Genomic DNA, 26,469 nt, shown 5'->3' on the forward strand with positions numbered 1-26,469 from the left:
GGAGGCGGTGAGCTCTCCCACACTGGAGGCGTTCAAGACGAGGCTGGACAGCCATCTGTCAGGGATGCTCTGACTTGGATTCCTGCATTGAGCAGGGGATTGGACATGGTGGCCTTGTAGGCCCCTTCCAACCCTGCTATTCTATGATTCTATGAAGCCTGTAAAGTGCTTTACCAAACCTGCAATTCCCCATGGCTTGGTTTATTGCCTTAGGAAGTACCTACTTCATGCCTTTGTTATAGAGATCCTGTGGTTAGAAAGAGGGCTGGTTTCCCATCCCTGGGTCGTCCCCCCCTTTCCCAGCACAAGCTTATGTTTGTCTACTCAGAAGTAACTCCCATTGTGCTCAATGAGGCTTGCTCCTGTAATGCAGGTGCATCTGGAGCTTCAGGGGAAAGGAGAAAGTGGGGGAGAGCAGAAGCCTCTCTTATTGGTTGGGCTGCCCCTGCCAGTCAAATGATGTTTGCTCCAGCCCCCCACCCCACCCGGAAGTATGTTCTGTGAAGCGATTTCTACTCGTTTGTGGAGCACTTGCTTGTGGAGCCCTGCATGGGCCAAAGCGCAGCAAAGCTGATTCCTTTTAAAAAATCCAGAACTCCTCTATTTGCTTCTCCTTCCGTTGTCATGGAGACAAGGTCCTGGAGAATGAGCTTTAATGAGCTTCCGTCGTGCATTAAAAATGTGGTTGTTCAGGCAGGCATTTAGGGTGGGTTAGGGTATTTTAGAAAATGTTTTCATTGTAGAATTTTATTGTTTTAAACTGTTTTATTGTATGTTGTACATCGCCCAGAGTGGCTGGGTGACCAGCCAGATGGGCAATTAATAAATTTAATAATAAATAAAAGAACAGTCCAAATGAAATGTACTTTGTTAAGTTCTGGCAGGCTTCTCCAACACCAGAGGATCCAACAGACCCTGCAGCCTATGAAATCTTTCTGTAAAATCATGTGTGACTTTAGTCCTCAGACACTTAAGCGAACCAGCAGGTGACCCTGTGTCATCACTGAGGCAGGAAGAGCGTATCATTCACAGGAGCCCAAGGTTCCCCCCACCCCAACACTCTGAGTTTCATTCTCCTGTATTTGAGAATATATTGAATTTTAGGAGGTGTAGTTTAGCCGGAGCCCTCTCCCCAGTGGTAGGAACACCCACCCACCCACCAGTCTGCAAATCAATTCAACATAATCTGGTTTCCAGTAGGCCACTAATCAGAGGGCAACTGCACTACAGAACAGAGCTTCCAGAGGAACAGTTGACGATAACTCATGCAAGTGAGCCAAGCTGCACACTGTGGGGAAAGGAACATTTCCCTCTGCCTGGCTGTCATTCCAAATCACCAGCCAATCTGCCCTAGGAAGAAGTTATTTCCCCAAAATGGCTGTCACTAATGATGTGAGGATGAAGGAACTCCAACAAAACCACTCAACAAAGAAAAAATATTTCAAATGTCCCCTCATGAGAGCCCGTAGGAAAACCAGCAAAGTGCAAAATTTTGTGGAGAAGTGGCTGAAAAATTAGAATCATGTGGTCAGTAATTCTGTTACCAAGATCAACATGTGCAACCTAAAGAACGGGCAAGTTTGCATGTCACGATCCCAGTGTCTTTTGTAACACAACTTGTTTTTAAAGAGTAAAACTTTGTTAAATCCATTCTGTTTGTGTTTCCTGGATTTTCAGGCATCTTAAAAAAAAAAAAAAAACTTTCAGGAATTGTACACAAATGTAGTAGTACAAAAATATGGGGGAAAACCCCAGAGACCAAAAATACACATTCCCCTGCCCTGCCCCACCACCAAAGGCTGAAGTATGAAAAGGCAGATTTTTATTTTGGTTAATGCAAAGGTGTGCAAATCTCCCCCAAATTGAAAAAAGGGTAAATAAGTTCAACCCTCACCTGCATTTTCACACTTTAGCCTATTGGGGGAAAGGGGGGTAGTAATATGTATGTTTGGTCTCTGGTTTTTTTCCCCTGACTAAATTTCTGAAAGTTTAAGAAAAAAACTCTGCAAATTAGGAAAATTATGCAAATCTGGGGAACTCTGCACAAATTTCACAGTCAGTCGCTGCTTGATTTGAGCAATTCTCCCATCTGCGCAGAGTGAGCAGTGTTTGCAAACATTAACAGGAATCAGGAACACAGGTGCTGCTACCCTGACCTACGGCTGGCAAGATCGCAAGGCAGAAACAAGCCACCCGGAATAACCCAGCAAGAAACCGTGGGTTCTCAGGGTGGCTTGTGCTTGGTTAACAAAGCATGCTGAAGCCACCATGCGGGTTCAGACATCATGACAAGTCACTCTGAAGCAAACAAGGCTGACAATCTACCATGGGTTGTTGTGTTGTGCCTTCAGGCGCCCGAGCATCTTGGTTTCTAAAAAGCTCTGTGCATTTATATGGTGAAATAAGCCTGGCTTTTATCCACTAAGTGGTCGTGAGCAGCTGCCAGCTGTATGGGGCATGGCACAGTTGTGAACTGCTGGGCCCATCCAGTATTGCTCTAGTTGCCAAAGAGCTGGTGATAGGCGGGCCACATATGCCTCATGGGCTCCTCTCTCCCCTCTCACAGTGCTGCGAGCTGGTTGAAGCCCCCCGCAGCTCCGCGGAAGTGTCATGCACCACGCTACCTGAGCCCAGCCTATTGGCACAACAACAGGAGCAAACTTCTTTTCCTGGGCAGCTATGTGTGTGTGAACATCCTCCTCTTCACCTTCGCAGCACTGAAGCATGTTGGCTCTGGCATCTGGATCATCCTGGCAAAAGGTTGTGGGCAGTGCCTGAACTTCCACTGTGCATTTATAGTGGTGAGTATGTAATGGGACACATCCGATACGTGAGAGTGAAGGGGTGGCCACGGTGGGTCAGAGCAGAGGTCCAGCAGAAAGGCAAGACAAGAACAGTGATTAATCAGGAGATCCAGGCCAAAATGTTTAACTCCATATTCCACACTCTTTCTTAAAGCTCATAAAATAACTCCCTCTAATTGTGAACCCAGTGGTGGGTGCCACAGGATCGGGGCCACTGAGTAATAAAGGAGATAATCATATCAGCATGCTTGGGGGTATTCCAAGGTTTGCAGAAGTACAACAGAGGTTTAAAAGAACAACCTAAAAGGGCGAAAACAGCAACAAAAAGAAAAGCCCCACGAGGACTGAGCACGCTCAGTAGTCACAGAATGTTGCATGTGGGTTGGAAAAGAAAAATGGGGTGGGGGTGGGATGGCATATCTTGGAGGAGGGCACGACAGTAGCTGGCCAGAACCCTGGACAGGGGCACTTTGCTGTAGGTCCTGCTTGCAGAGTTCAACAGTCATGTCTCGCCTACTGTGGGTTCGGTATGCTGCATCCATGGCCCTCAAACAATATTTGAGATACATAGATTCACCTACCTAGAACCGTGTTTCTGGCAATTACCTCACACCCAGAATCAGGGCAAGATGGTGGTAGCCACTGGGTGGTTCTCCAGGCTGAGAGGCAGCTTTGCACACACTTTGCACACAGAGGTTCCCTCGCACCTCCAGAGGATTTCAGGGAGGCCCCCAAGACCCGCTGCCAGTTGGCGCAGATAATAGCAGACTGAATGGGCCAGTGGTCTGCCTCAGTAAGCAGCTGCTCATAAGCTGATCAGAAACGGAGCTGGGACATATTTTCACCACAGACATACATTGGTTTGACAGCCATTCCCTTTGTAAATTGCCTTAATTGGCAATCGGCTTGTAAATCGGCTTAATAGCCACGCTCTAGTCCTGTGAGGGTGGCCAAGGCCCAGTTGAAGCTGTGTAGGCTCTTATCTTTAAAACCACTTCACACTTTTCGCACCCTTGGACCCATTTGCCGTCGAGCAGAGCTGGGCAGTGTTAGGCCTTCCAGATGTTTTGATCTGCAACTCCCACGATCCATCACCATTCACTGCGCTGGCTAGGGCTGGTGAGAGTTGTAGGCCAAAACATCTGGAGGATTTCAAGTTGCCCACCATCTTTCCCCATATGAGTCCCGCCACAGTCTGTAGGTTGGGTCCTGCTCCTATGGCACTTGAAATGAGGACAGCTGTGGCAAGAAGCTGCAGAAACTTCATGGCCATTGCTCCGAGGCCATGGAAGGACCACCCCAAAGAGATCCAGAGTTGTTCTTCCTTGGCGGCTTTTTGGAGAAGTTGTAAGATCTTCTTTTCCAAAAGCCTTTGGTGACTGAGCTTTTAACAGAATGCTATATAAGGCTGTAAATGGCTGCTGCTGAAATGGGTTTATCATGTTTTCATGGTTTTAGACTGTTATGGCCCAGCACTGAAGAACAGGGATCACTAAAAGAGAACTCTAAGCACTACAGTTACCAGGATTCGGGAGCCAGCACAGTTAAGCATATAAAACTGACGTTTACCCTGCAGGTGTGCCCTTACAAGGGGTGGCTCCCAGGGCCATTGGGCACTCCCTACAAATATTTCCCACAATCCCATTTGCTCCCTCAGCTTTCCATTGCACTGCATTAAGTCCTACACAGCATGTGTTAAATTCTTGCTACCTGAATAATGGTCTTTGCCACCCCTTTGCCTCCCCCAGATTAGTTTTTCTGGAGTCAGCCCTGGCCTTCACTGTCTCTGAACATGGCGAATCCACTCCTAGCCTTCTTGACCTAGCTTCTCCTTCTCCCCCATCTGTGTTCCATGAATCTCAAGATCTAAACTCCATTCTTTGGGCTCCTTCACACGGAGCTTTTATCCTGCGATTGAGATTGCTCCTTCACGGAAGTTTGCGGGCTCTTTACATGACACTGTGATCATTCAAGGCGTTTCCTGCACTAAATGCCCTTTGTTCCATTTTTAAATAGATCGCCAATAATTAGCTATAAAATTACCCCATTGCGTTCCACTTCAGTTTGCTCCGTGAAAAGAGTAAAAGTGTAAAGAAGAGGAGCGAGATCAATGAAAGATAATGGAAGACTCAGATACGGGGAGAAGGGGGGGAAGGAAGCCAGTGAAAAAGGGAGTCGTCGTGATCCTGCATTTAAAACGGAAGCAGGAAGCCCCATTTTAAATGCTGGATTTTAGGCTGGTGTGGAGATGCCCATTGTGTCTGCTGTTCAGTAGACAGTGGTTGCCATATTAGTCCCAAAGGATAGGAGACAGCAAAGCAGGGAACAGAATACCTTTCTTCATGAACCTTCTAAAACATGTCAAAAACTGATCCTGTTACAGACATGGAGATCTACCTTCAGTTAGCACTTCTGGTAGGCTTTTATATCCTGACTTCCTCATTTTTCTGAGTTTTGAAACATGGAATTCTAATTTTAAAAATATCCAAAGTTCTGTAAAGTCTTGAGAAAAAAATTGAGGATACAAAAGGGGTAAAATCCAAGTTCAGCAACTGCAAGACTCCCTAATTCTGCTTGCAGGACACCTACATTCTAGAAGATGGTGGTTCCCCAAATGAATTCGGCAGTTATTTTCTTTTTCCTTCGAGATGCTGATGTTGCGCCGATGTCTGACGTGGTTACGGGCTACATGGGTAGCCAGAGTTCTGCCTCTAGACCAGAATGTCATTCTGCACCAGTTGATGGGCTACACTGTTGTGGCCCTAACTGTGGTTCACACAGGGGCTCACATGGCCAACTTCGGTAAGTGCCAGTTTATTTATTTATTATACATATTTTATACTGTCCTTCAGTCATATTACCAGGGCAGTTTACAAAGAGAATGAAACAATTAAAATGTAAATACAAAAAAAAAGTAAGTGAAAAGCCATAAAATTATAAAAGCAACATTAAACAGTCAAAAGGATCACAATTGGATCTTAAAAGCTCAGGAAAATGTCTTTGCCAGGCAACAAAAGGATAATAAAGCAGGCACCAGGTGACCCTCTATGGGAAGAGTATTCCCCAGCTGGGGGGCCACCACCTGGCAGGTCTGCCCTCAGTAGCCTCCCAACTCACCTCACGTGGTGCCCTGTCCCCAGGAGGCCTTCCATGACATTTCTTAATACATGTGCCAGTGTGGGTGGAGACAAGTGCCCGGAAGGGCTTTAAAGGTCAAAACCAGCACTTTGAATTGGGCCCGGAAATGGACTAGGAGCCAGTGCAGTTGGCATAGCACAGGGGTAATAAGATCATGACACCCAGTCCCAGTTAGCAATCTAGTGGCTGCATTCTGTGCGAACTGTAGTTTCTGAACAGTCTTTGAAGGCAGTCACACGTATAGCGCTTTACAGGACTCTACCGGGGGGCGGGGGGATCACCAGAGCTCAGGTGACCGAGGCCAGGCTCTCTCCAGGTAGGATCGCGGCTGGCAAACCAGTTTAACCTGGACCCTGTGCCACAGAAGCAACCAGTGCCTCTAGCAACAAAGGTGGCCCAAGGAGCTCCCCCAGATTGTTGTCATGCATTCTAAATCTGAAGCTGAGGATTTGCCAGTCAAAGTAAGTTTCAGATCTTAAGGGCAAACTGCACACTGTGGCACTTCCACACTAGGTGTTTAGTCTTGAATAGCTACATTTTGTTCACTCACTTTTTATGGGGCATCTGCATGCTGTTGTCATCCAGCCATCGTTCTCTTGTATTTTTTGTGTGGTTCTTCCAGCTTTTCTCAGAGTACAGAAAACGGGACTTAAAAAAACCCAGAATAATAGTACAGTCTCCACAGGTGTCATGCATTCCACCTTAAAAAAAAAAAAAAAAAGAGGCATGGTTTTGGAAGTACTCTGTACTATCTGTTTTATATATTTTCACTGAAGACGGATGGCATCCACAGTGGATCCAGAGCCTCTTTGTTGCTTTGCTGTTGTGCTGCTTTACACCTCTCTCTCAATCTCTCTCTCTCTCTCATATAAACTGCTGTAGTCTGTTGTAGTCTTACTGGCTGGTGCTATTTTATCAGTGTGTTCCCCACACACAATGTTATAATTTGCTCTAAAACACATTACATGTTTTTTTTAGTTACTGAAGTAACTGTTCAATAGCACTTAAATAACAAAGTGTTTTAACTCAAATTTTAAATGGTTATTTTAAAAAGGGTAGAAAAGGTGCTATGCCCAAGGCCCTTCCTTGCTCACACACCTATGTCATGCCCACTGATGTGGACAGAACACAGCAGGATGTTCACACAGAAAAAAGTGCTATGTCCCTTGAAGCGAGGAACGGGAATTACAGTGCGTGTGTGGTAACAAAGGCAGAGCTCACAAGAATTTGGCTGCAAGACCTGATGGCCGTCTCTGTTCAGCAGGAATTAATGTCCAGCTCCTTATAAGCCCCTTTTCTACCTGTTAGTGTTCCATGGCTCAAACCATCATGCAGGAGATTTGTACCGGGGTGCTTCCCCCGCGCATGCCTGGAACTTGCTCATCCGACCTTTCTCTCCCCTGTAGTGAGAATGTCTGGGACCAAAGGCAGCTATCACCTTTGGGAATACCTGCTCACTACTCGGCCTGGGATTGGCTGGATTTGTGGAGCCGCCTCCATCACAGGCCTTGTGCTGCAGCTCCTCGTCTGCCTGATGCTTGTCTGCTCCAGCACTTTTGTCCGCAAGAGCGGCCATTTTGAGGTGAGGTGATTGGCTTCTTCCTCGTTTCTTTTGTTTACTTAGATTCTCTTTCGAGTAGCACCAAGCAAACTAAACGAATGTGTCTGTGCACAACAAGTCTCCTCCCGGTGCGGTGCGCGTTCACGGTGCCAGGGCTCAGCCCTGGAATGATGTTAATGATGATGACACCAATCATGTTAATACTTCTAGTTGTAGTAGTAAAGAAATATGGCTCTGAACATGAACAGAGTGCCTTTCCTTCACTACTGAGAAAACGCAAGCTGTTCTCATGTGCCCTGGGACTAGAGGAAGGGCTTTAATGGTGAAAGTCACTACACCTGGATCAGCTTGAGCTCTAGCACTTCTCATTTTAGAAATGCAGTACTGCCTTTTGCTACCTCTCCTACACATTCTGCACAGAGGAAGCTTTTAAAAGTGTGTGTATGATCACTACTTGTGTGTGATCCTATTTTAGCTTTTTTCAGTTATTTTAAATTATTGATGTGTTCTCCGGGTATTTGGATGATTTTAACTATCATTCAAAAGAGTTTCTTGATTTCTCCAATAAGATGCTCTTCTTTGTAACCAGCAGGTTTTCTATTGGACTCACCTTTCTTATATCTTCATCTGGGCTTTGTTAATTGTCCACGGTCCTAATTTTTGGAAGTGGTTTGTAGTGCCTGGATTTCTGTTCCTCTTAGAGAAGATCTTTGGTGTTGCATTGTCACATGTCGGAGGGCTGCACATAGTGGAAATCAACCTCTTGCCTTCAAAGGTTTGTTCCCAAATGATGAGGTAAAAGGGAAAATGTATAAATGTATGCAATTTGCTGATGAGGGTGGAAGTGGGAGTAAGAGCCAGGACTTCACTTTCCAGATCATCTGCAAACATGGCATTACCGTGTGTGACCATGTGCCTCCTCTTCACATGTGTGCTCTTTTTTCTTTCTTATTTTTAATCCAGGTGACTCATTTGGTGATTAAGAGGCCTCAGTTTTTCCACTACAAACCTGGTGACTATGTATACCTGAATATCCCGGTCATAGCTAAGTATGAATGGCATCCATTCACCATCAGCAGTGCTCCAGAGCAGTCAGGTAGACCACCCTCTAGCAGCCTGACCTGGGGTTGAAAGGCATAAATGGTGAGGAAGTCTTGAGAGGCTGGCAGTCTGTTGCTGCCGTGTGCCAAACAAGGCAGAAGGAGGGTGATAGATCAGAGGGCACCAGGGCTCTTGCAAGACATTTTGCAAATTGCCTAATGCCATTTCTGTGGCCCAAACTGATCTTTGATGGGTTTGTACGTGTTATGTAATTAACACTGGGTTTTGTTGCTCCTTTTTTCAACAGCAAGGTTACAGTAATAGAGGTCTGAAAGGATGCAAAGCTCAGACCTCAAGCTTAAGAAGGTTCAGACTTAATCTCTTTCCTAATGTCTCCAGCCCCACCTTGCCCCACTAAAATCCTGGCAGCACCGCCCCAGCCCCCCCACTACTGTAAGATAGTGATAAGTTCCTGCCTGCTAATTTGGGGACTGCTGCCTTGATCCATTTCTTCCTATGAGGTAGTTTTGCTCCAAGCTAATGGCTCAAATCAGACAGGATGGCCAAGAGGCTTGCCTTAACTGGACAGTGTTCTGCCCTCTCTCCAAAGGGACCATCTGGCTGCATATCCGGTCCCTGGGTCAGTGGACCAACAGGTTATACGAATACTTCTGGCATCATCGTGAACTTCCTGAACATAAGCCTGAATTGCTGGTGGTCGGAAATCCAAGGAACAAAAACAGGACCCAGAAATGGGTGCAGGTTTGTAGTTTAAAATATGAGGGGCCATTCCCATTATTGTGGAGTCTCCTCTGGCCTTCGTGTTGCTGCTGCTGTTTTTAATGGGTTGATTTTAAGCTACATTCTTTGCATACACTAGATGCACAGAACACCTGGGAGATGGGGCCATGTGTATGAGAGAGATGAACTCCCTTGAACTTTTACTGGTTATGTGTATCCAACTAGGGGAAGCAAGCAAGAGGAATCCATGCGGAGCTTTTTTTGCAATTTGTGATTTGATTGCATGAGTGACCCCAGGGGACCAGCTGTTCTTGCAGTGGGTGTGGGGGCAAAGCCAGACAAAGCAGAGAGGAAGCAAGGATGAGGCAAAGGTGGCTGCAGACTGGGACCCTGCAGCTCACCAGGGCATCTCCTTGAATGTTTGTTTCAGAAATGTCTCTTTGGCTCCTCTGATCTGGACCAGCCGGTGGCCACCGGTGCGGATGAGATGGTTGAGATCTTATCTTACACACCCACCCGTTACCCTAGCTGGGGGACTGCAAGCGTCAGCATGGCCGGCGACCATGAGGAGGTGAACATGCCATCGAGAAGAGGAAAGGCCTTGTCTCTCCTGGCAAGAATGTGCTTGTCCCTCCTCAAGAGGCGTGCCCCCCCTAGGAAGGCATCTCTGGCCCATGTTGCCCACCAGCCACTTCCCTGGGCAGTGAGAAGTCCAGGGGCAGAATGACTGGGCTGTTTCCTTGGATGGGAGAGCGCTAGAGCCTCAGGGTATCCTAGTAATAGCGGTTTTATTGACAAACTAGTGAACAAATCCGGCTTCATACGGGTTGGAGTAGCCCTTAGCGAGATACAGTGAAGCCTTCGAGTAATGCTACTCAGCTGCCAGGGTTGGACACGTTGCTCCTGCCCTGGCTGGGTGAAGCCCGCTGGCAGCTACGGGCATGGCCCCGCCGTGGTGCACCTGAGGGAGGGGCCTGTGCACTCCATTCCCCGGGGGGCTGCCCCGCGGCAGGGGCAGGGGGCAGGCGTGCAGCGGGGCCCCCAGCTGGCCTGGCCTCAGACTGTCCGCTGCAGAGCGATGGGCGGGTTGGCGAAGTCTGCGCCTGGTGGCTGAAGGCGGCACGCAAGCCTCAAACACACAGGCGCCTTCGCATTAATTGGAAGGCATTCGTGTGATTTAGAAGCAAAGCACCCTGAGGTGCACGCCCTTAGGCTCCTCTTGGTGCGCGTGCCGAGTTTCGGGTGGATGGGCTTATTGTCTTGGCACTCTGGTGCAGAGAGACAGACATCCTCTTCCATTATTACAGAGGTACAAGCAAAGCTGAGCAGGCAGAAAAGCCTCCAGCCAGCTCCCGAGGTGGCCCCAGGCGGCTTCTTCCGGTCCAGCTAAACTCACAGCGCGCTGCTCAACACGCAAAACTGCGATGGCCCCCTCCCCCCAGCCCCCAGCATTGGTCCCAGACCCCTACCCGGCAGGTGAATTGCCCCTTTAGGGAAACATCTGCAGTCCTTGGCTGCCGTTGAGGGAACGTGGACCCTGGTCAGGCTTGACCACCAGCAAGCAATCAGCTCAGCAAAGGACGGTCAACCAGCAGCCACAACTATAAACAAAGGGTTGTGCTCTCCTTAAAAGAACCCTAAACTAGGAACTGGGCATAAATTACAGTAACTGGAGGAAGCCTGAGAGCTTTATTTAGCAATGTGACAAAAACCTGATAGGAAAAAGTTCCAGGACATCAGTTCTGTCACAGGGAGAGTGGCAGCCACTAAAGATTCAAGAGCTCATCAGCCCCCCCTCTGCGCCCCACCCTGCCTTTTCTGATGAGTTTCTCTCTCCCTCTGTTTCTCTCTGTGGCTGCCAAAAGGCATGTGCTAGATATCAGGGACTCTTTCCTCAGGTCTAGGTCACAGTGAATTTCTCTGCTGCCAGTGCTATTGAAATGGAGTGTTGCACGCCAGCGCACCGTGGCAAGTCCACCCAGCCCCGTGTGTAAATGGGGCTTTTCTTTGCAACTCATGCATTAGTGCAAAGCTGGTCACTGAGTCTAGCTGCAGACGGTTGTGAAGCACCGCGTCTGTGTTATCTTCTTACGCAGGGGGGTTGGAGCACACGAGCAGCAGGCGGGAAAGGGTGAGTGGGGCCACCAGGAGAGCTCATGGGCACATCCCCCAACACGCCATCTGCTCCGGCACTTTTGCTGATGGCTTGTGAGCAGCTGGTTCCCGATAAAACAACCTGGCCGTTTCCTCCTCTTCGCAGCCCTGGCAGATTCTGCCCAATGCATCCCAAAGTTCTTTGATTCTAGAACTTGTTCTCAAGGCTGCTTGTAAAAGCTGAATTAGTGGGTATTTAGGACTTGTTTTTTCAGTGGGTATGATGGACCTTTTGCTAACGTGGTAGTCTTGTGTAACAGATTTCTGGCAGGCCTGGTGACAATCGGAGGCTCTGTAACATCAAGGTAAGATCTGATGCTGCCCTTTGACGTTTCTCTGGCGCCAGCAGCGCATGTGCTAGGAGTTGTATGTATGTAGCACGGACGCCTCCCTGCCCCCGAGAGTTTGCAGTAGACATTCGATGGCTAGGTCAGGGGGGCAGTTTGGGGCGTGTCACCGGGTAGCAGTGGAGGCGAGGGAATTCAGAATCATGCTTTAGAAAAGGGGTAGAGCCTGACCTGAGCATCGGCAGAAGCTGCCTGGGACCGTCCACACTGAGAAAACCAGAGCTTGTCTATGAGAAACCCCAGAGTTCGTGTCAAATGGTGCTGAGCCAAAACAGCGGGCGGGGAGTGCTTTTTGAGAACATTCCTTCCTTCCTCCCTCACATTTGGGCAAGTTTTCAGACCCCTTTGCCAAAGGGTGCAAAGCTATTTGCAAGGGGCCAGGTGTAGGGGAAGAGGAAGTGTCCCTGTTGCAGATACAACTCTTGCTCTACTCCAGTCATGCATAGTGGACTAGCTGGGGCAAGATGGGAGCAGGGATGAGCAACTGAGTGCAAAACCCTTTGAAGTGATACGGTGAGGTTGGACAACCTGGGAAGCCAGATACAATATCCAAATACAAACGTTCTCCAGCTGCCCTGCATTACTTTCAGTGGGATGTGCATTCTGATAATTCACATGGTGCCCTAGCTAGCCCTATGTAACAATGTAAGATTAGAACCAGTTCAGGACCAAGGTTTTGCCACACATCTCTGGCAGGAAATGGAACAGATAGTCTGACGAAAGTCTGATGAATGGCCTGTTTGCCTGGGCAATGAGGATTCATTCCCCTCACTATTCAGATGGAGAGCAGTGGGGAAGCTTTGTTTTCCCTCAGTAATATCATCATGTAGCCAAATCTGGCTGGCTACATGGTGCCACAACATCTTCATGTGTGCTTCATGTTCCCTGATTGGCTGGAAGAAGACTGGCCTTTCAAGGAAAAAGATGGCACCAGAACAGCAGCAGATGGGGAAACAATGGCTGCAAACAGGCATGAAACAGGGGAGGAGGGTGGCCAGTGGCAAAAGCAGGGGCCCTATGCAAGCCCAGCCTAAATTCAGAAGGTTCTGGCTGGGCTCATATTGAGTGAGGCATTTCAAACAGTATGCATGTATGTATGTATGTATGTATGTATTTATTTATTTATTTAGGGGCCGCAGTGGCTTAGTGGTTAAGACGCTGAACTGCAGACCGGAAGGTCGGCAGGTCAGCAGTTCGAGACCCGAGTGCCGCGTGACGGAGCGAGCTCCCGTCTTCAGTCCCAGCTCCTGCCAACCTAGCAGTTCGAAAGCAAGAAACTGCAAGTAGATAAATAGGTACCGCTTTGGCGGGAAAGGTAACAGCGTTCCGTGCACCTCGGTGTTCAGCCATGCCGGCCACATGACCACGGAAGCGTCTTCGGACAGCGCTGGCTCTTCGGCTTAGAAACGGGGATGAGCACCGCACCCTAGAGTCGGACACGACTGGTTGGGGACACCTTTACCTTTTTATGTATTTATTTACATATGTATTTATGTACCCGCCCAATAGCCAAAGCAGTAGTGGGAGTTCATTTTCTGAACACCCCCCCCCCCCCGCATTCTGAATTCCATACTTCTAAAAAGATTGGCTACTGAAGGCCCAGTTAACCTATCTACCGTCTCCAAGGTTGAATCAAAATATAGTAAACCAGCTTTGCAAAGAGCAGATTCAAATCAGTCCTGTGCTGTTTTCTCCCATCTCCTCAGTGTTACATTGATGGTCCTTACGGGACTCCCACACGAAGAATCTTCACTTCAGAGCATGCAGTCTTGATAGGGGCAGGAATAGGGATCACTCCCTTTGCCTCCATTTTGCAAAGCATCATGTTCAGGTTGGTCTGGAACAAATTACATTAAACTCTCCAGCAAACTTCTGAATCTGCATTTTCCTCTTCTTTAGCGTCAACTTCTCTGTTTAAAAAGGTAGTATAATTAAGCTTGCATATTGTTTCCCAAGATACTATTCCAATAAAATATATGCACACATTTAAAAATTAGTTGCAAGTTTCAAACTTCGTTGTTGAACTTTCACAATAATAAGCAATGGCCATTTCTGGTGGTATTTTAATGCCAGCTGGTAAAAAAGGTGTGGAAAAGCGGCTGTTGCTTCTGCTCATTTTCAGAGATGCCCTGGATTTCTCCCCACCTAGATATCGTATGCAAAAGCAAACCTCCTTCTGCCAGGGCCACATTTCGGGTGAGAACCTTACAAATGAGAACATGAAACTCCAGAAGGTGAGATGATGCTTTCAACTATGGCTTCGAAGTTCTCATGAAACAATATTTGGGTTATGAAGACAGCTTACAGAAGAAAATAAAACCTTCTTGTCTTCAGGTTGACTTCATTTGGATCAATCGAGACCAAAAATCCTTTGAGTGGTTTGTAAGCCTGCTTACCCAGCTGGAAACCAATCAGGCCAATGAAGATCCCAGTGGTAGGTGACGCATCTGTCCTCGTCTTTGTTTATCTGTGTCCCGAACTGAACATATTCCAGTGGGTGAACCAGAATGGTACTTCCTGAAACTTCCAAAGTGGCCAAACCATGAGATGGGGATATTTGCCAGGAAACTGGGCTTAATCCATACACAAGAATTTTTTTCTCCACCATCAGTGGTGCACCATCGAATCTCAACTGGCTCTTGATATGGTGTTTCCCCTTCCACCATCCAGACTTTTCCATGCTGAAATTTATTTGAAATACCAAAACTGGGGTGTGTGCGTGTGGAGATTATCATCCCAAGCATTCCTTCCCCCCACCCCACCTCAATACTCCTGAGGATCATACACACACACACATACACACACACAGTGCTCTCCATGCATTCAGCATGTGTGAGAAGGTGGCAGTGCTCTAATGTGCATACCAGCATGCATTTCTTCACGTGAGTAGAGATCCGGGGCCTTATATAGAGGAGCTCTGTGCATACATCTTGATACTTGTGTAGAGCCCCTTCACATGAGTGCTGAATATGCAGGTGGCAGAAGGGGGCCATGAACACGTGAAAAGTGTCCCCTTGAATCCCCCACCCACCCTAATATTCTTCCAATACGTAGATCGCTTCCTGGAGATGCATTTGTACATGACCTCAGCGCTCAACAAGAATGACATGAAGGCTATTGGCCTGCAGATGGCATTAGATCTACTTGCAAAAAAAGAAAAGAAAGACTCCATAACAGGCCTCAAGACCAGAACCCAGCCAGGACGCCCAGACTGGAACAAGGTAAGCTTCACAACACTCTTTTAAAGATAATGCACAAGCACTGTTTTTTTTAGCTATGGCCAAGGTACGGGCTGCTCTTTCAGATCTTAGTACAGATTCCAGTTCAGTATTTCAGAAATGAAAGGCACAGATTGGCTGTGATACTCTTTGAGAAAGGTGGATAATGTTTGTCCATCTGCTGCTGGTGACACCAAAATAAGTAGTCTTGGGAATCCAGCAGTGTTCTGAGAGGCCCACTTCCAGTAGGCCTCCAGCTCTTTCCGTCCCAGCGATGGTGGGTCCTCCAGATTTCCATGCACTCCTTTCTCCACGGATCCTTCCTCAAAGCTGTAGTTGACTGGGTTGACTGTTGTAGTTGACTGCTACAATAAGTGGAGTATCTCGCTCTTGAGGCAGATGATACGTAGAAATGCATTGGGCGCCCTATGTGTAAGATAGCATCCTCCCACTTGGAGGCTTCTCCCCCTTTTGTGGCTTTTTGTCCTTTTAGCATCGCTCCTCCTTTTTCCTGTTTGGATTTATACCACTCAGCTCGTAAGTGGGCTGTCTGTCAGTAAAACCCAGTGCTGACTCCTCTGCCCATCTCTTCCAGCCCGCTTCTCACTGGGCGAAATGTATCTTTTCTAGCCCGCATGCTGAGGGATACTGAGGTTTTCCAAGAAAGGGAAATTATAGGTCAATAATTTCATTATCTATAATTAACCATTATTATGGATCTGTATGTTTCATAACAGAGCCTCGTGTGGCGCAGAGTGGTAGGCGGCTGTATAGCAACCGAAGCTCTCCCCACGACCTGAGTTCGATCCCAGCGGAAGCTGGGTCTCAGGTAGCCAGCTTAGGTCGACTCAGCCTTCCATCCTTCCGAGGTCGGTAAAATGAGGACCCAGCTTGCTGGGAGAAAGGTAGTCACGACTGGGGAAGGCAATGGCAAACCACCCCGCTACAGTCTGCCACAAAAACGCTAGTGCAAGCGGCGTCCCTCTAGGGGTCAGTAATGACCTGGTGCTTGCACAGGAGGAACCTTTCCTTTGCGGGCCATGGTGGGTTAGTGGTTAAGACGCTGAACTGCAGACCAGAAGGTCGGCAGGACAGCAGTTCGAGACCGAGTGCCACGTGACAGAATGAGCTCCCATCTTCAGTCCCAGCTCCTGCCAACCTAGCAGTTGGAAAGGAAGAAATTGCAAGTAGATAAATAGGTACCGCCTCGGCGGGAAAGGTAACAGCGTTCCGTGCACCTCGGTGTTCAGTCATACCAGCCACATGACCATGGAAGCGTCTTCGGACAGCGCTGGCTCTTCAGCTTAGAAATGGAGATGAGCATCACACCCTAGAGTCGGACACGACTGGTCGGGGACACCTTTACCTTTACCTTTTATGTTTCTAACAAGAAAGTGAGTTCATAAGGTAAACGATCTACATGAAATCACTGAGGGGGGTCATCTTGGGGTTTGGAGTTGGATGTCATCAACGAATAACCCTCAGCTCTTTTACATTGGACTCAGATAAGGCAGTGGAAGCCCTAAACCAGTGCTTGGAATCAGTAATGGATTAGATGAGGGGTTGGTCCTCCTGACAAGTCAGAAGTCCTGTTGGTAGAGGGTTTGGTGTTCCACGTGTTCTGGAGGGGGTTGCACTCCCCTTAAAGGATTAGGCTCCCATTCTGAAGAAGCTCGTGACCCAACATTGTCACTAGAGGCCAAAGTGGCCTTGGCAGTGTAGGTAGGGATGTTGGAGAATTCCGCCAAACTCCAGTGAGGCTGGATTCTTTAGAATCCACCCCCCCGCCAGAATCTGTGGTGGAATGGAGCAATCCCCCCCGCCACCCTGCGAAGTCCCCCCCCCCGGAACGGACCTACCTGGCGGCGGTGGCGGATGTGGCAGCCGCCATTTGCATCCCTGCATTAGGCCGTGATAGGCTACTTACGTAGTCTATCACAGCAAAGAGCAGGGCTGCAAATGGTGTAGCGTAAATACTTACATAGCCTATCACGGCCTAAGGCAGGGACACAAATGTCACCATTTGCGGCTGCAGCCCAGCAGCAGCCGGAAGTCTGGCTGTGGCCGGTCCTGGCCGGCGGCTCTGCGGCCTTGCTGGGGAGGATTCCGGGGGGGGAGGACAAATTGCCTCCCCCCCCAAGCGGACGCCCCCCAGTGGATTGGTGAGTGGGGTTCATACACCCCTAAGTGTAGGGCGCCTTTCACCAGCCAAAGCTGATGTACCAATTGCAACTCCACCTGGATAGAGATTTCCTGGCCAGAGTTATTTATGGACTGGTAACCTCCAGATTAGACTATTGCAATGTGCCATATATGGGGCTGCCTTTGAAGATTGTTCAGAAACTGCAGTTAGTTCAAAATTCTGCGGGTAAGGATTGGCCATTGGGAACATGGAGAACTCTGCTGGCTTCTGGTCTGTTTCTGAGAACAATTCAAAGTGCTGGATCTCGTATTTAAATTCCTGCACAGCTCGCGGCCCAGATACCTGGGGGAGGACTGTCTTCTCCCACTCCAAGCTGCATGTTTGTTTAGTTCTGCTTCACAGCCCTGGTCTCCCCCCCACATCTGAGGTGGGGATGAGGATGTCTGGGGAGAGGGCTTTGTGGCCCCCATTTGTTAAATTTGTTCCCCAGAGAGGCTTATCTGGCTCTGATGCTGTTATCTTTTAGGTGCCTACAAAGACCTTCCTATTTTCCCAGGGAATGTAATTACTCTCGTTTTATCGCTACTGTGATTTTTCTCACTGCTGTCAAGGGCCAAATTACACATAACAGCATTCATGCAATAAACAATTGTGCTGATGTTTTTAAAAAGTAAATAGCAGGTACAGGACCTCCAGTCCGAACTGGGACCCTGGCATGAGGGGGGTTAACCCTTTGCCCTCCACTGTTGTCCTGATCAGCTTCCATTGGTACAAATGGGTTAGAGTATTGGATTAAACAGGGGAAATGCAGGTTCAAATCCACACTCAGCTAGGAAGCTCACTCTCCCTCACTCTCTCTTAGCCTAACCTACCTCGCAGGGTTACTGTGAGGATACAGTGGGTGGCTGGAGAAACTTGCAAGCCTTCCTGAACTCCTTGGAGGAAGGGCGCCATAAAAATGTAACTTCAAAAGATGTCTCAAGAGGTTTTTGGGAAGCCCCAAGGCAAAGCCACCACTTTCTGCTGCTATTATAGAGAAGGTTGGAAAAAGGAGGTACATTTCAGCTGCTGCTCTTCTCTTACATCTCCCTGTTTCCCAGCTCTTTCAGAAACTGGCTAAAGAAAAGAAAGGGAAAGTCCACGTCTTCTTCTGCGGCTCTCCAGCTCTTGCCAAGGTCATCAAAGGTCATTGCGAGGAATTCAGCTTCAGATTCTTCAAAGAACACTTCTAAGGGGCCTCCCCCAGGATCCAAGGCTGCAGGCCTGTGTGGGGTGTCCAGTGTGCTTCTTTCTTTGTAGATGGCTCAGTCCTTGGCTCTCTGACTCAGTAGCCACTGAGATATCAGAAAGTAGCTTTGCTCTCCTCTCCTGTAGCTTTAATGCCGGGAAATGTACAAGAGCTCCACAGAGCATAAGTTAGTTAGTTTAAAATACCCATAAGCCACCTTTATAGACCAAGTCCACCCAAGGGAGCAAGCATAATACCAAGTATAGAAATAAAAATATAATAATATTAAAGCTTTGCAATTAAAAATAAATAAACAACGCATTAAAATAATGTATTAGGAATACTTTGCAAATAAACCTGAACTGAGCAGAGTTAGCCTGAGTTGCCCTTCCCTAAACCAGGGGTGAGGCACCTCAGGCCCGAGAGACCAAATCTAGCCTTCTGGGGTTCCCCAGTTGGCCAGATTTTCCAGCTGTTGTAACCCCCCCCTTCTAAAAAGGATGAAGTGCCTCTCCTAAGGTTGAGTTACTGGCAGTAAGAAATTCAGGCTAAAATCTGCTGGTATTTTTGGCCCTGCCCCTTTCGCCTTTGGCCCAGCCCACCCTGAGAGCATCTCCAAAATGGAATTTGCCTCTCAGGCTGAAAGAGGTTCCCCGCCCCTGCCCTACAAAGCAACCTTGGGCTTCTCCACATGGGGCTTTTATCCTGCGATTGACATTAGTTACTCAAGGAAGTTTGCCAGTCCTTTTGATGATGCCCTCAACCTCCAGGGCATCTCCCACACTAAATGACCTTTATTCCATTTTTAAGCAGATCAGAGATAATGAGTTATCAAATTACAGCGCATTGAGTTCCATTGTGAAAAGAGGAAATCCTGCAATAAGAGGAGCCAGACCACAGCGCCATCTAGTGGCTGTATAATGAAACATATAGAACACGCAGATAAGAGGAAAAAGAGGAGCAGGAGGGAAGCGCGTGGAAAGGGAGTCTGACATGATCCTGCATTTAAAACAGAAGCAGAAAGACCCAGTAAAGTTGCGGGATTTTAGCCTGGTGTAGGTGCAACACCTGTCTCCTCTGTTGTGTCCAGAGTGGGAACATGATGCAAGAAGGATAAGGGAACTTAGCTGGGCCCAGCAGAACAAATTCCGTAGGGGCATGAACACGTGTTTTGCTAAAGGTGAGGAACACGGCAGGGTGGCAGCAGGAGAAAGGCATGACCTAAGAGGATCTCCTACAATGGCAGGCACAGAAGGTGCTGTGGGTGCAACTCAGATCATGTGTGGCTGGTTCATGAGCACCCTAAAAAGTATTGCCACTGCAAGTGACTATCCTGTGGATCTGTCAAAAGAACACCAAAAGCTGGTGTGGGGGAGAGAAACGGGGCTCATTTTTATTATTCAGGTAGGATAACAACATACAAAGCATTTTAGAGAACTCCATGCAGAGGTGAGGATCAATGGAGAAGCCCCACTGATCCTCACCTGAGACCTTAGAGCTGGCACTCTAAGTGAAAGATGGCATCCTTCCCACGCACCCTCACCCCGGCAGCCCAAAAGCAGACAAGAGCTCATATGTGGTGTCAGAGCTCCCCTTCTGACCTGGAACCCCTGAGCAACTCCTTAAGGATCTCTTGCTTCTTTAAGGTGTTGCTCAGGGGGGTCCAGGTCGGAAGGGGAGCCCTGACAGATGGTGGTAACTCTGGGGTTCCGACAAAGGTGAAATTTGGCGCTCCAAAATATTTAGGGTTTTACTGATAGAACTGACAAAGACAGCATATTTTATTTTCGGGTCTGCGGAATAAGGAACAGACAGGCTGGAAAGATGAGCCAGGATCTGTCTATGAGCAAAACTGTCATGACTGAGCAATGCAAAAAGGTCAATTTGCAGTGGGAAGAACAAACTGTGGAAAAGTGTAAAGTAATGCTGCTCACACCTGCAGCAACTGGTGTAGGGAGGCCCATATGAGTCCTGCTGAGCCCTGAGCAAAAGGGTGGGCCCTCAAAGAAAGGGAACTGCAGATGTTGACTAGAGAGGGAGGAAGACCAGAGCATGAAGAGAGAGCAAGCAGCAGCAGCCTGGAGAAGTCTAAGTGCAGCTAGGGTAGAGGAACTTGTGTTTTCGCAACCATTATTTTCTCTTAATGCCTTTTGTATCACTCAGCTCTATTCTGTAAATACCTTTAGTTGTAATTTGCTTGCTTTAACTTACCAGTAAACTGTTGTGATTAACACCCAGGTGTCTGATGTGCCAATCACCCCATGTCTCCCGCCTAAGCCTCACTTTATTGGGAAGGGGAAAGTAAAAGAAGGAAGGTGGGACTCTTAAGGAAGTAAGAGATCCTGACGGAATTGCCCAGGGGGTCCAGGTTATAAAGGGGACCCTGGACATGTGGTTGAGAAACATTGGGTCTCCATGTTTCCTTTCCTCCTCTGAGATAAACAAAACAAGCCCCTTCCTCCCTTCCCGAAAGGCATCCAGGGCCATGAATGCAACTTCCTGCTGCAACAGACGGGCTTGGACAGACAGAGGAAGGAAGAAAAGCCTGTGGCCCTGAGGAGGACCAGTTTTTGTTTGTTGAGGCCTGCAGAGAGGAGCTGTCAAGATGCAAGCCGAGACAAACTCACCTCCTCCTCCAGTGTTCAAAAGCCCAGAATATCTACCCTCCTTTTATGTTGAGCAAACAAAAGGTCCTTGTTCAGAGGGACTAATCATTAAATCACCCCGTGCTGAGATGTGAAGTCTTAGAAATAAAACAGGAAAAAGAGAGGGGGAACAGGGGTGGCGCTCCATTTATTTCCAGGGACTTTTCTGTAATTCTTCCAACAGAACAAATTGAAATTTGAGGAACACTGAAAGCAACCCACACAGCTCTTTCATGTTGCAATCTGTTTTGGAAGCTTCTTTGTTCCACAATGGCCACTTTAAGGGCAGTGACAGAGTGTCCTGGGAGACCGTTTTTTGAATATTGCCATTTCTGATGGCAGTTGTGCATCCATTTTTCCTTTTCCACAGAGACTGTCCTGTTTCTCCTGACAAATAATGGCATATATCACACTGGAAGATGCTGCAACAGTGTTGCCAGAGTAGACATGGGGACAGAGTTGGCATCTGGCAGCCACAGGGTCAGAACTGGCATAGTATACCGGGTAAGAGAGCAGCTAACACATCTGAGAGGTTCCTGGTTTCCCCTGACTAGCTGGCCTTTGGCAAGCCAAACTTGCTCTGCCTCAGCCCTTCTCTATGCAAAGTGGGGTGCAGTCCTCCCTTACAGGGTTATTGCAAAGATGGCAACTAGACAATGAAGCACTTTGTGCATTTGACAGTCCCATATGAAGGCTCGGTTTTCTTGTTATCAGGTCCTTTCCCAAATGCCCCCGTTTTCAGAATACAAACATTCATGACATATTAAGTCCAGCGCACAGCTAAGGTGGTCCTCAGGGCTGATGCCCAGGGCCCTGTGGCCAAGGGGCCCCCAGATGACCACCCGGAGGGCAGCAGGTGATGTGCGTGGGGCAGTCAGGCCTGGCGTCAGCCCCTGAATCCGCGCGGGCAGGCCGGGGCCAAGTCCGCTCATGTGGCAGCCTCTCTTTTTGTTTGCTTTTGAAAACGTTCCATAGTCAGGGCGCAGCTGACCGCGTGCGCACGTTGATACCGATGCTCATTTTCACTCTTTTCACTTTAAAAATACATCATCCTTTTCTACAACAAAATGGTGCATATTTCCGAGTAAATGTGCTTTGCATCAGGGCAGCAGCATCAAACTCCATTCCATCCCATTCCTGTAGTCCTGAGGGAGCTATGATGTCAGTGAGTTCAAAATGCAAGACAGCACGTGCGCAGAGCATTGTTTGTTTCAGGAAACGCCGTCTGGCAAACGGGTTTTCGCTTCCCTTCGATTCGCCCCCGCGTTCTCCGGAGCGGAGGCGGTGCGGCTGCGAAGCGCAGGCCGGCTGCTCGGGGCGGGCAGAGGGGCGCACAGCCGAGGCCAGGCCCGCGGCCGTCTGAGCGGCGCCCGCGGGACGAGGGGGCGGCGCCCGGGGCGCGGAACGGTCTCGCCGCGCCGCGCCCCGCCGCGCGGCGCGTCCTCGCCAGCGGCTCCCCGCCCCCTGGCCGCCCCGGGGCCTCCCGCCGCCCGAGGCGCGGGAGCGACTCGCCTCGGCCGGCAGGACGTGCGCGCGCCAGCGGAAGCTCGGACCGCGCGCGCGCTCGTGCCTGGCTCGTCCCCGCTCCCGGCTCGGTCTGCGCAGCTTCCCTCCGCGGACTGGCCCAGCCCTGCTGTAGCCCGCGGAGGGGCCTCGCGCGGAGCCCGCTTGGCCGCTGCGCCGCTCGCCAAGGCGCCGCTGGCGCAGAGCGGGCCGGGCCGGGCCGGGCCGGGCCGGGCGGCGAGGCGAGGCGCTGCGGCGGGCCCTGGCGGCCGCGGGCGTCGCTCGCTCGCCGCGCCGGCCCGCTGCTCGCGCGGAGGCCCGGCGCCCGCTGCAGCTCCGTCGGCACGAGCCCGCCGCGCTGAGGGCGCGCTCGCTGCCTGGCGCCTGAGGAAGGCGACGGGAGCGCCCTCCGGTGCCGGCGCCGGGCCTCCCCGACCGCCGCGGGGCGCCGCTGCGCTGTGTTTTCCTGGCGGACTGCAGCGCGGCGGTTTGCCTGGCCGCCCCGAGTCGTGACCACCTCTCCCCCAGCAAGCTGGGCGCTCACCTTGCCGACCTCGGAAGGATGGAGGGCTGAGTCGACCTGGGACCGGCTACCTGGGACCCGGCTTCCGCCGGGATCGAACTCAGGTCGTGGGGGGAGTGTCAGTTGCAGTGCTGCCGCCTGCCACTCGTAATCCAGGAACGTGCACGGAGTGGGACGGCGCACGCAAGCAGTTTGTGCGGTGAGCCTGGAAAGGCGCACAGCAGAGTTGGCGACATCTCGCGTGAAGCGACGCTGGCTGGCCTGCAGTGACGGCGGGGCATCTGCCTCACGCAAGGCTTTTCGCTGGGGGACGGACCGGGCAGCCCGGCCCGTGCACTGCAGCACCCACGGCGGGTTGCCAGCCGTGTTTGCTTCAGGGTGCGTTGCCATGCCTTCCGAACCTGGTGGTGAGGTGGCAGCCATGCTGATGCTGCGGATTGGCTCTGGCTGTTGATGGCACAAGCCGCAATTCTGCTGTGACAGCCCAACGTTACCTTATACCTAGGAAGTGGCAGAACCTGCAAGCTGTGGTGCCCCCCACCCTGCCCCCATCCCCGGTGTAGAAAACCCCAAAGGAAAGCTGGAGACAGAGGGTGATGCTGTAATGGTGACTGATGCCGTGAGTTTCCCTCAGTTTCCACTGAGAAGGCTTTTGCTACCTTTGGAGACCACATGCAAAGGAGGAAGACTGGAGAAGCAGCCTTTCTCTGTCATGATTTCAATAACTGGAAGGTTGCTCTATTGGCCAAAAAAGGATTCCCAGGCACTGCGTAACTCGGGATGAGTTGGGTGCTGTCGTTGTGTACCAGTCTGGTCTACAGTCACGGAACCAGCCTTTTCTAGGCACTGTGTACCCAGAGCAGTGAATGGGGTGCTGTTTTAGGATGTTGAGGAAGTAGAAGTAGATCAGTTCTACGAGGATCTGCAGCACCATACGCCCAAAAGGGATGTTATTTTCATTACAGGAGACTGGAATGCTAAGGTGGGTAGTCAAATGACACCTGGAATTACAGGCAAGCATGGTCTGGGAGAGCAAAATGAAGCAGGACATAGGCTGATAGAATTTTGCCAAGACAACTCACTGTGCATAACAAACACTCTCTTCCAACAACCTAAAAGACGACTTTACACATGGACCTCACCAGATGGTCAACACCGAAATCAGATTGACTACATCCTTTGTAGCCAAAGGTGGCGGACATCTATACAGCCGGTAAAAACAAGACCTGGAGCTGACTGTAGTTCAGATCATAAACTTCTTATTGCACAATTTAGAATCAGGCTAAAGAGAATAGGGAAGACCCACAGATCAGTTAGATATGAGCTCACTAATATTCCTAATGAATATGCGGTGGAGGTGAAGAATAGATTTAAGGGACTAGATTTAGAAGATAGGGTCCTGGAAGAACTAAGGACAGAAGTTCGCAACATTGTTCAGGAGGTGGCAACAAGAAACGTCCCAAAGAAAAAGAAAACCAAGAAGGCAAGATGGCTGTCTGCCGAGACACTGGAAGCAGCCCAAGAAAGAAGGAAAGCAAAAGGCAACAGTGAAAGGGGGACATATGCCCAATTAAATGCAGAATTCCAGAGGTTAGCCAGAAGAGATAAGGAATTATTTTTAAACAAGCAATGCGCGGAAGCGGAAGAAGAGAATAGAATAGGAAGGACGAGAGACCTCTTCCAGAAAATTAGAAACATCGGAGGTAAATTCCAGGCAAAAATGGGTATGATCAAAAAACAAAGATGGCAAGGACCTAACAGAAGCAGAAGATAGCGAGAAAAGGTGGCAAGAATGTACGGAAGATCTGTATAGGAAGGATAATAATATCAAGGATAGATTTGACGGTGTGGTCAGTGAGTTAGAGCCAGACATCCTGAAGAGTGAGGTTGAATGGGCCTTAAGAAGCACTGCTAATAACAAGGCAGCAGGAGATGACGGTATCCAGCTGAACTGTTTAAAATCTTGCAAGATGATGCTGTCAAGGTGATGCATGCCATACACCAGCAAATTTGGAAAACACAAGAATGGCCATCAGATTGGAAAAAATCAACTTATATCCCCATACAAAAAAGGGAAACACTAAAGAATGTTCAAACTATCGAACAGTGGCACTTCTTTCACATGCCAGTAAGGTAATGCTCATGATCTTGCAACATAGACACCAGCAATTCATGGAACGAGAATTGCCAGATGTACAAGCTGGGTTTAGAAAAGGCAGAGGAACTAGAGACCAAATTGCCAATATCCGCTGGATAATGGAGAAAGCCAGGGAGTTTCAGAAAAACATCTATTTCTGTTTTATTGACTATTCTAAAGCCTTTGACTGTGTGGATCATAACAAATTGTGGCAAGTTCTTGGTGGTAGGGGGATACCAAGTCACCTTGTCTGCCTCCTGAGGAATCTGTATAATGACCAAGTAGCAATGGTAAGAACAGACCACGGAACAACGGACTGGTTTAAGATTGGGAAAGGAGTACGGCAGGGTTGTATACTCTCACCCTACCTATTCAACCTGTACGCAGAACACATCGTGCGACGTGCTGGGCTTGATGAAGCCAAGGCTGGAGTTAAAATCACTGGAAGTAACATTAACAATCTCAGATATGCAGATGATACCACTTTGATGGCTGAAAGCGAGGAGGAGCTGAGGAACCTCATGACGAAGGTGAAAGAAGAAAGTGCAAAAGCTGGGTTGCAGTTAAACCTCAAAAAAACCAAGATTATGGCAACCAGCTGGATTGATAACTGGCAAATAGAGGGAGAAAACGTGGAGGCAGTGACAGACTTTGTATTTCTAGGCGCAAAGATGACTGCAGACGCTGACTGCAGCCAGGAAATCAGATGTTTACTTCTTGGGAGGAGAGCAATGACATATCTTGATAAAATAGTGAAGAGCAGAGACATCACGCTGACAACAAAGGTCCGCATAGTGAAAGCAGTGGTATTCCCCATAGAAACCTATGGCTGTGAGAGCTGGACCATAAGGAAGGCTAAGCGAAGGGAGATAGATGCTTTTCAACTGTGGTGCTGGAGGAAAATTCTGAAAGTGCCTTGGACTGCAAGAAGATCAACCCAGTCCATCCTCCAGGAAATCAAGCCAGACTGCTCACTTGAGGGAAGGATATTAAAGTCAAAACTGAAGTACTTTGGCCACATCATGGATACCCTTGAGAAGATGCTGATGCTGGGGAAAGTGGAAGGCAAACGGTAGAGGGGTCCACCAAGGGCAAGATGGATGGATGATATTCTGGAGGTGACAGACTCGACCTTGGGGGAGCTGGGGGTGGCGACAGCCGACAGGAAGCTCTGGCGTGGGCTGGTCCATGAGGTCACGAAGAGTCGGAAGTAACTGAGCGAATAAACAACAAACACCTATTAAAGGTCTGATCCAGGAGGAATGCGTTGGGCACTTGTACACTCA

The 26,469-nt window shown here is 49.1% G+C and overlaps 1 protein-coding gene across 1 annotated transcript in view; it reads left to right on the plus strand.

Moving 5' to 3' along the window:
• Positions 1-18,379, plus strand: part of NOX5 (NADPH oxidase 5) — a 37,518-nt gene extending 19,139 nt beyond the window's left edge. The window contains exons 4-16 of the mRNA XM_084816457.1: positions 2,567-2,801; positions 5,453-5,606; positions 7,349-7,524; positions 8,096-8,278; positions 8,467-8,599; positions 9,155-9,306; positions 9,716-9,823; positions 11,700-11,744; positions 13,493-13,617; positions 13,936-14,020; positions 14,121-14,220; positions 14,841-15,007; positions 18,248-18,379. Coding sequence (XP_084672583.1) covers positions 2,567-2,801; positions 5,453-5,606; positions 7,349-7,524; positions 8,096-8,278; positions 8,467-8,599; positions 9,155-9,306; positions 9,716-9,823; positions 11,700-11,744; positions 13,493-13,617; positions 13,936-14,020; positions 14,121-14,220; positions 14,841-15,007; positions 18,248-18,379 — 1,795 coding nt within the window. The remainder of the gene's footprint in view (positions 1-2,566; positions 2,802-5,452; positions 5,607-7,348; positions 7,525-8,095; positions 8,279-8,466; positions 8,600-9,154; positions 9,307-9,715; positions 9,824-11,699; positions 11,745-13,492; positions 13,618-13,935; positions 14,021-14,120; positions 14,221-14,840; positions 15,008-18,247) is intronic.
• Positions 18,380-26,469: the final 8,090 nt, after the last annotated feature.

This window comes from Heloderma suspectum, chromosome 11, assembly GCF_057233095.1.
Source record: "Heloderma suspectum isolate Gila_16-S chromosome 11, 16-S_ref, whole genome shotgun sequence".
Taxonomy (NCBI): Eukaryota; Metazoa; Chordata; class Lepidosauria; order Squamata; family Helodermatidae; genus Heloderma; species Heloderma suspectum.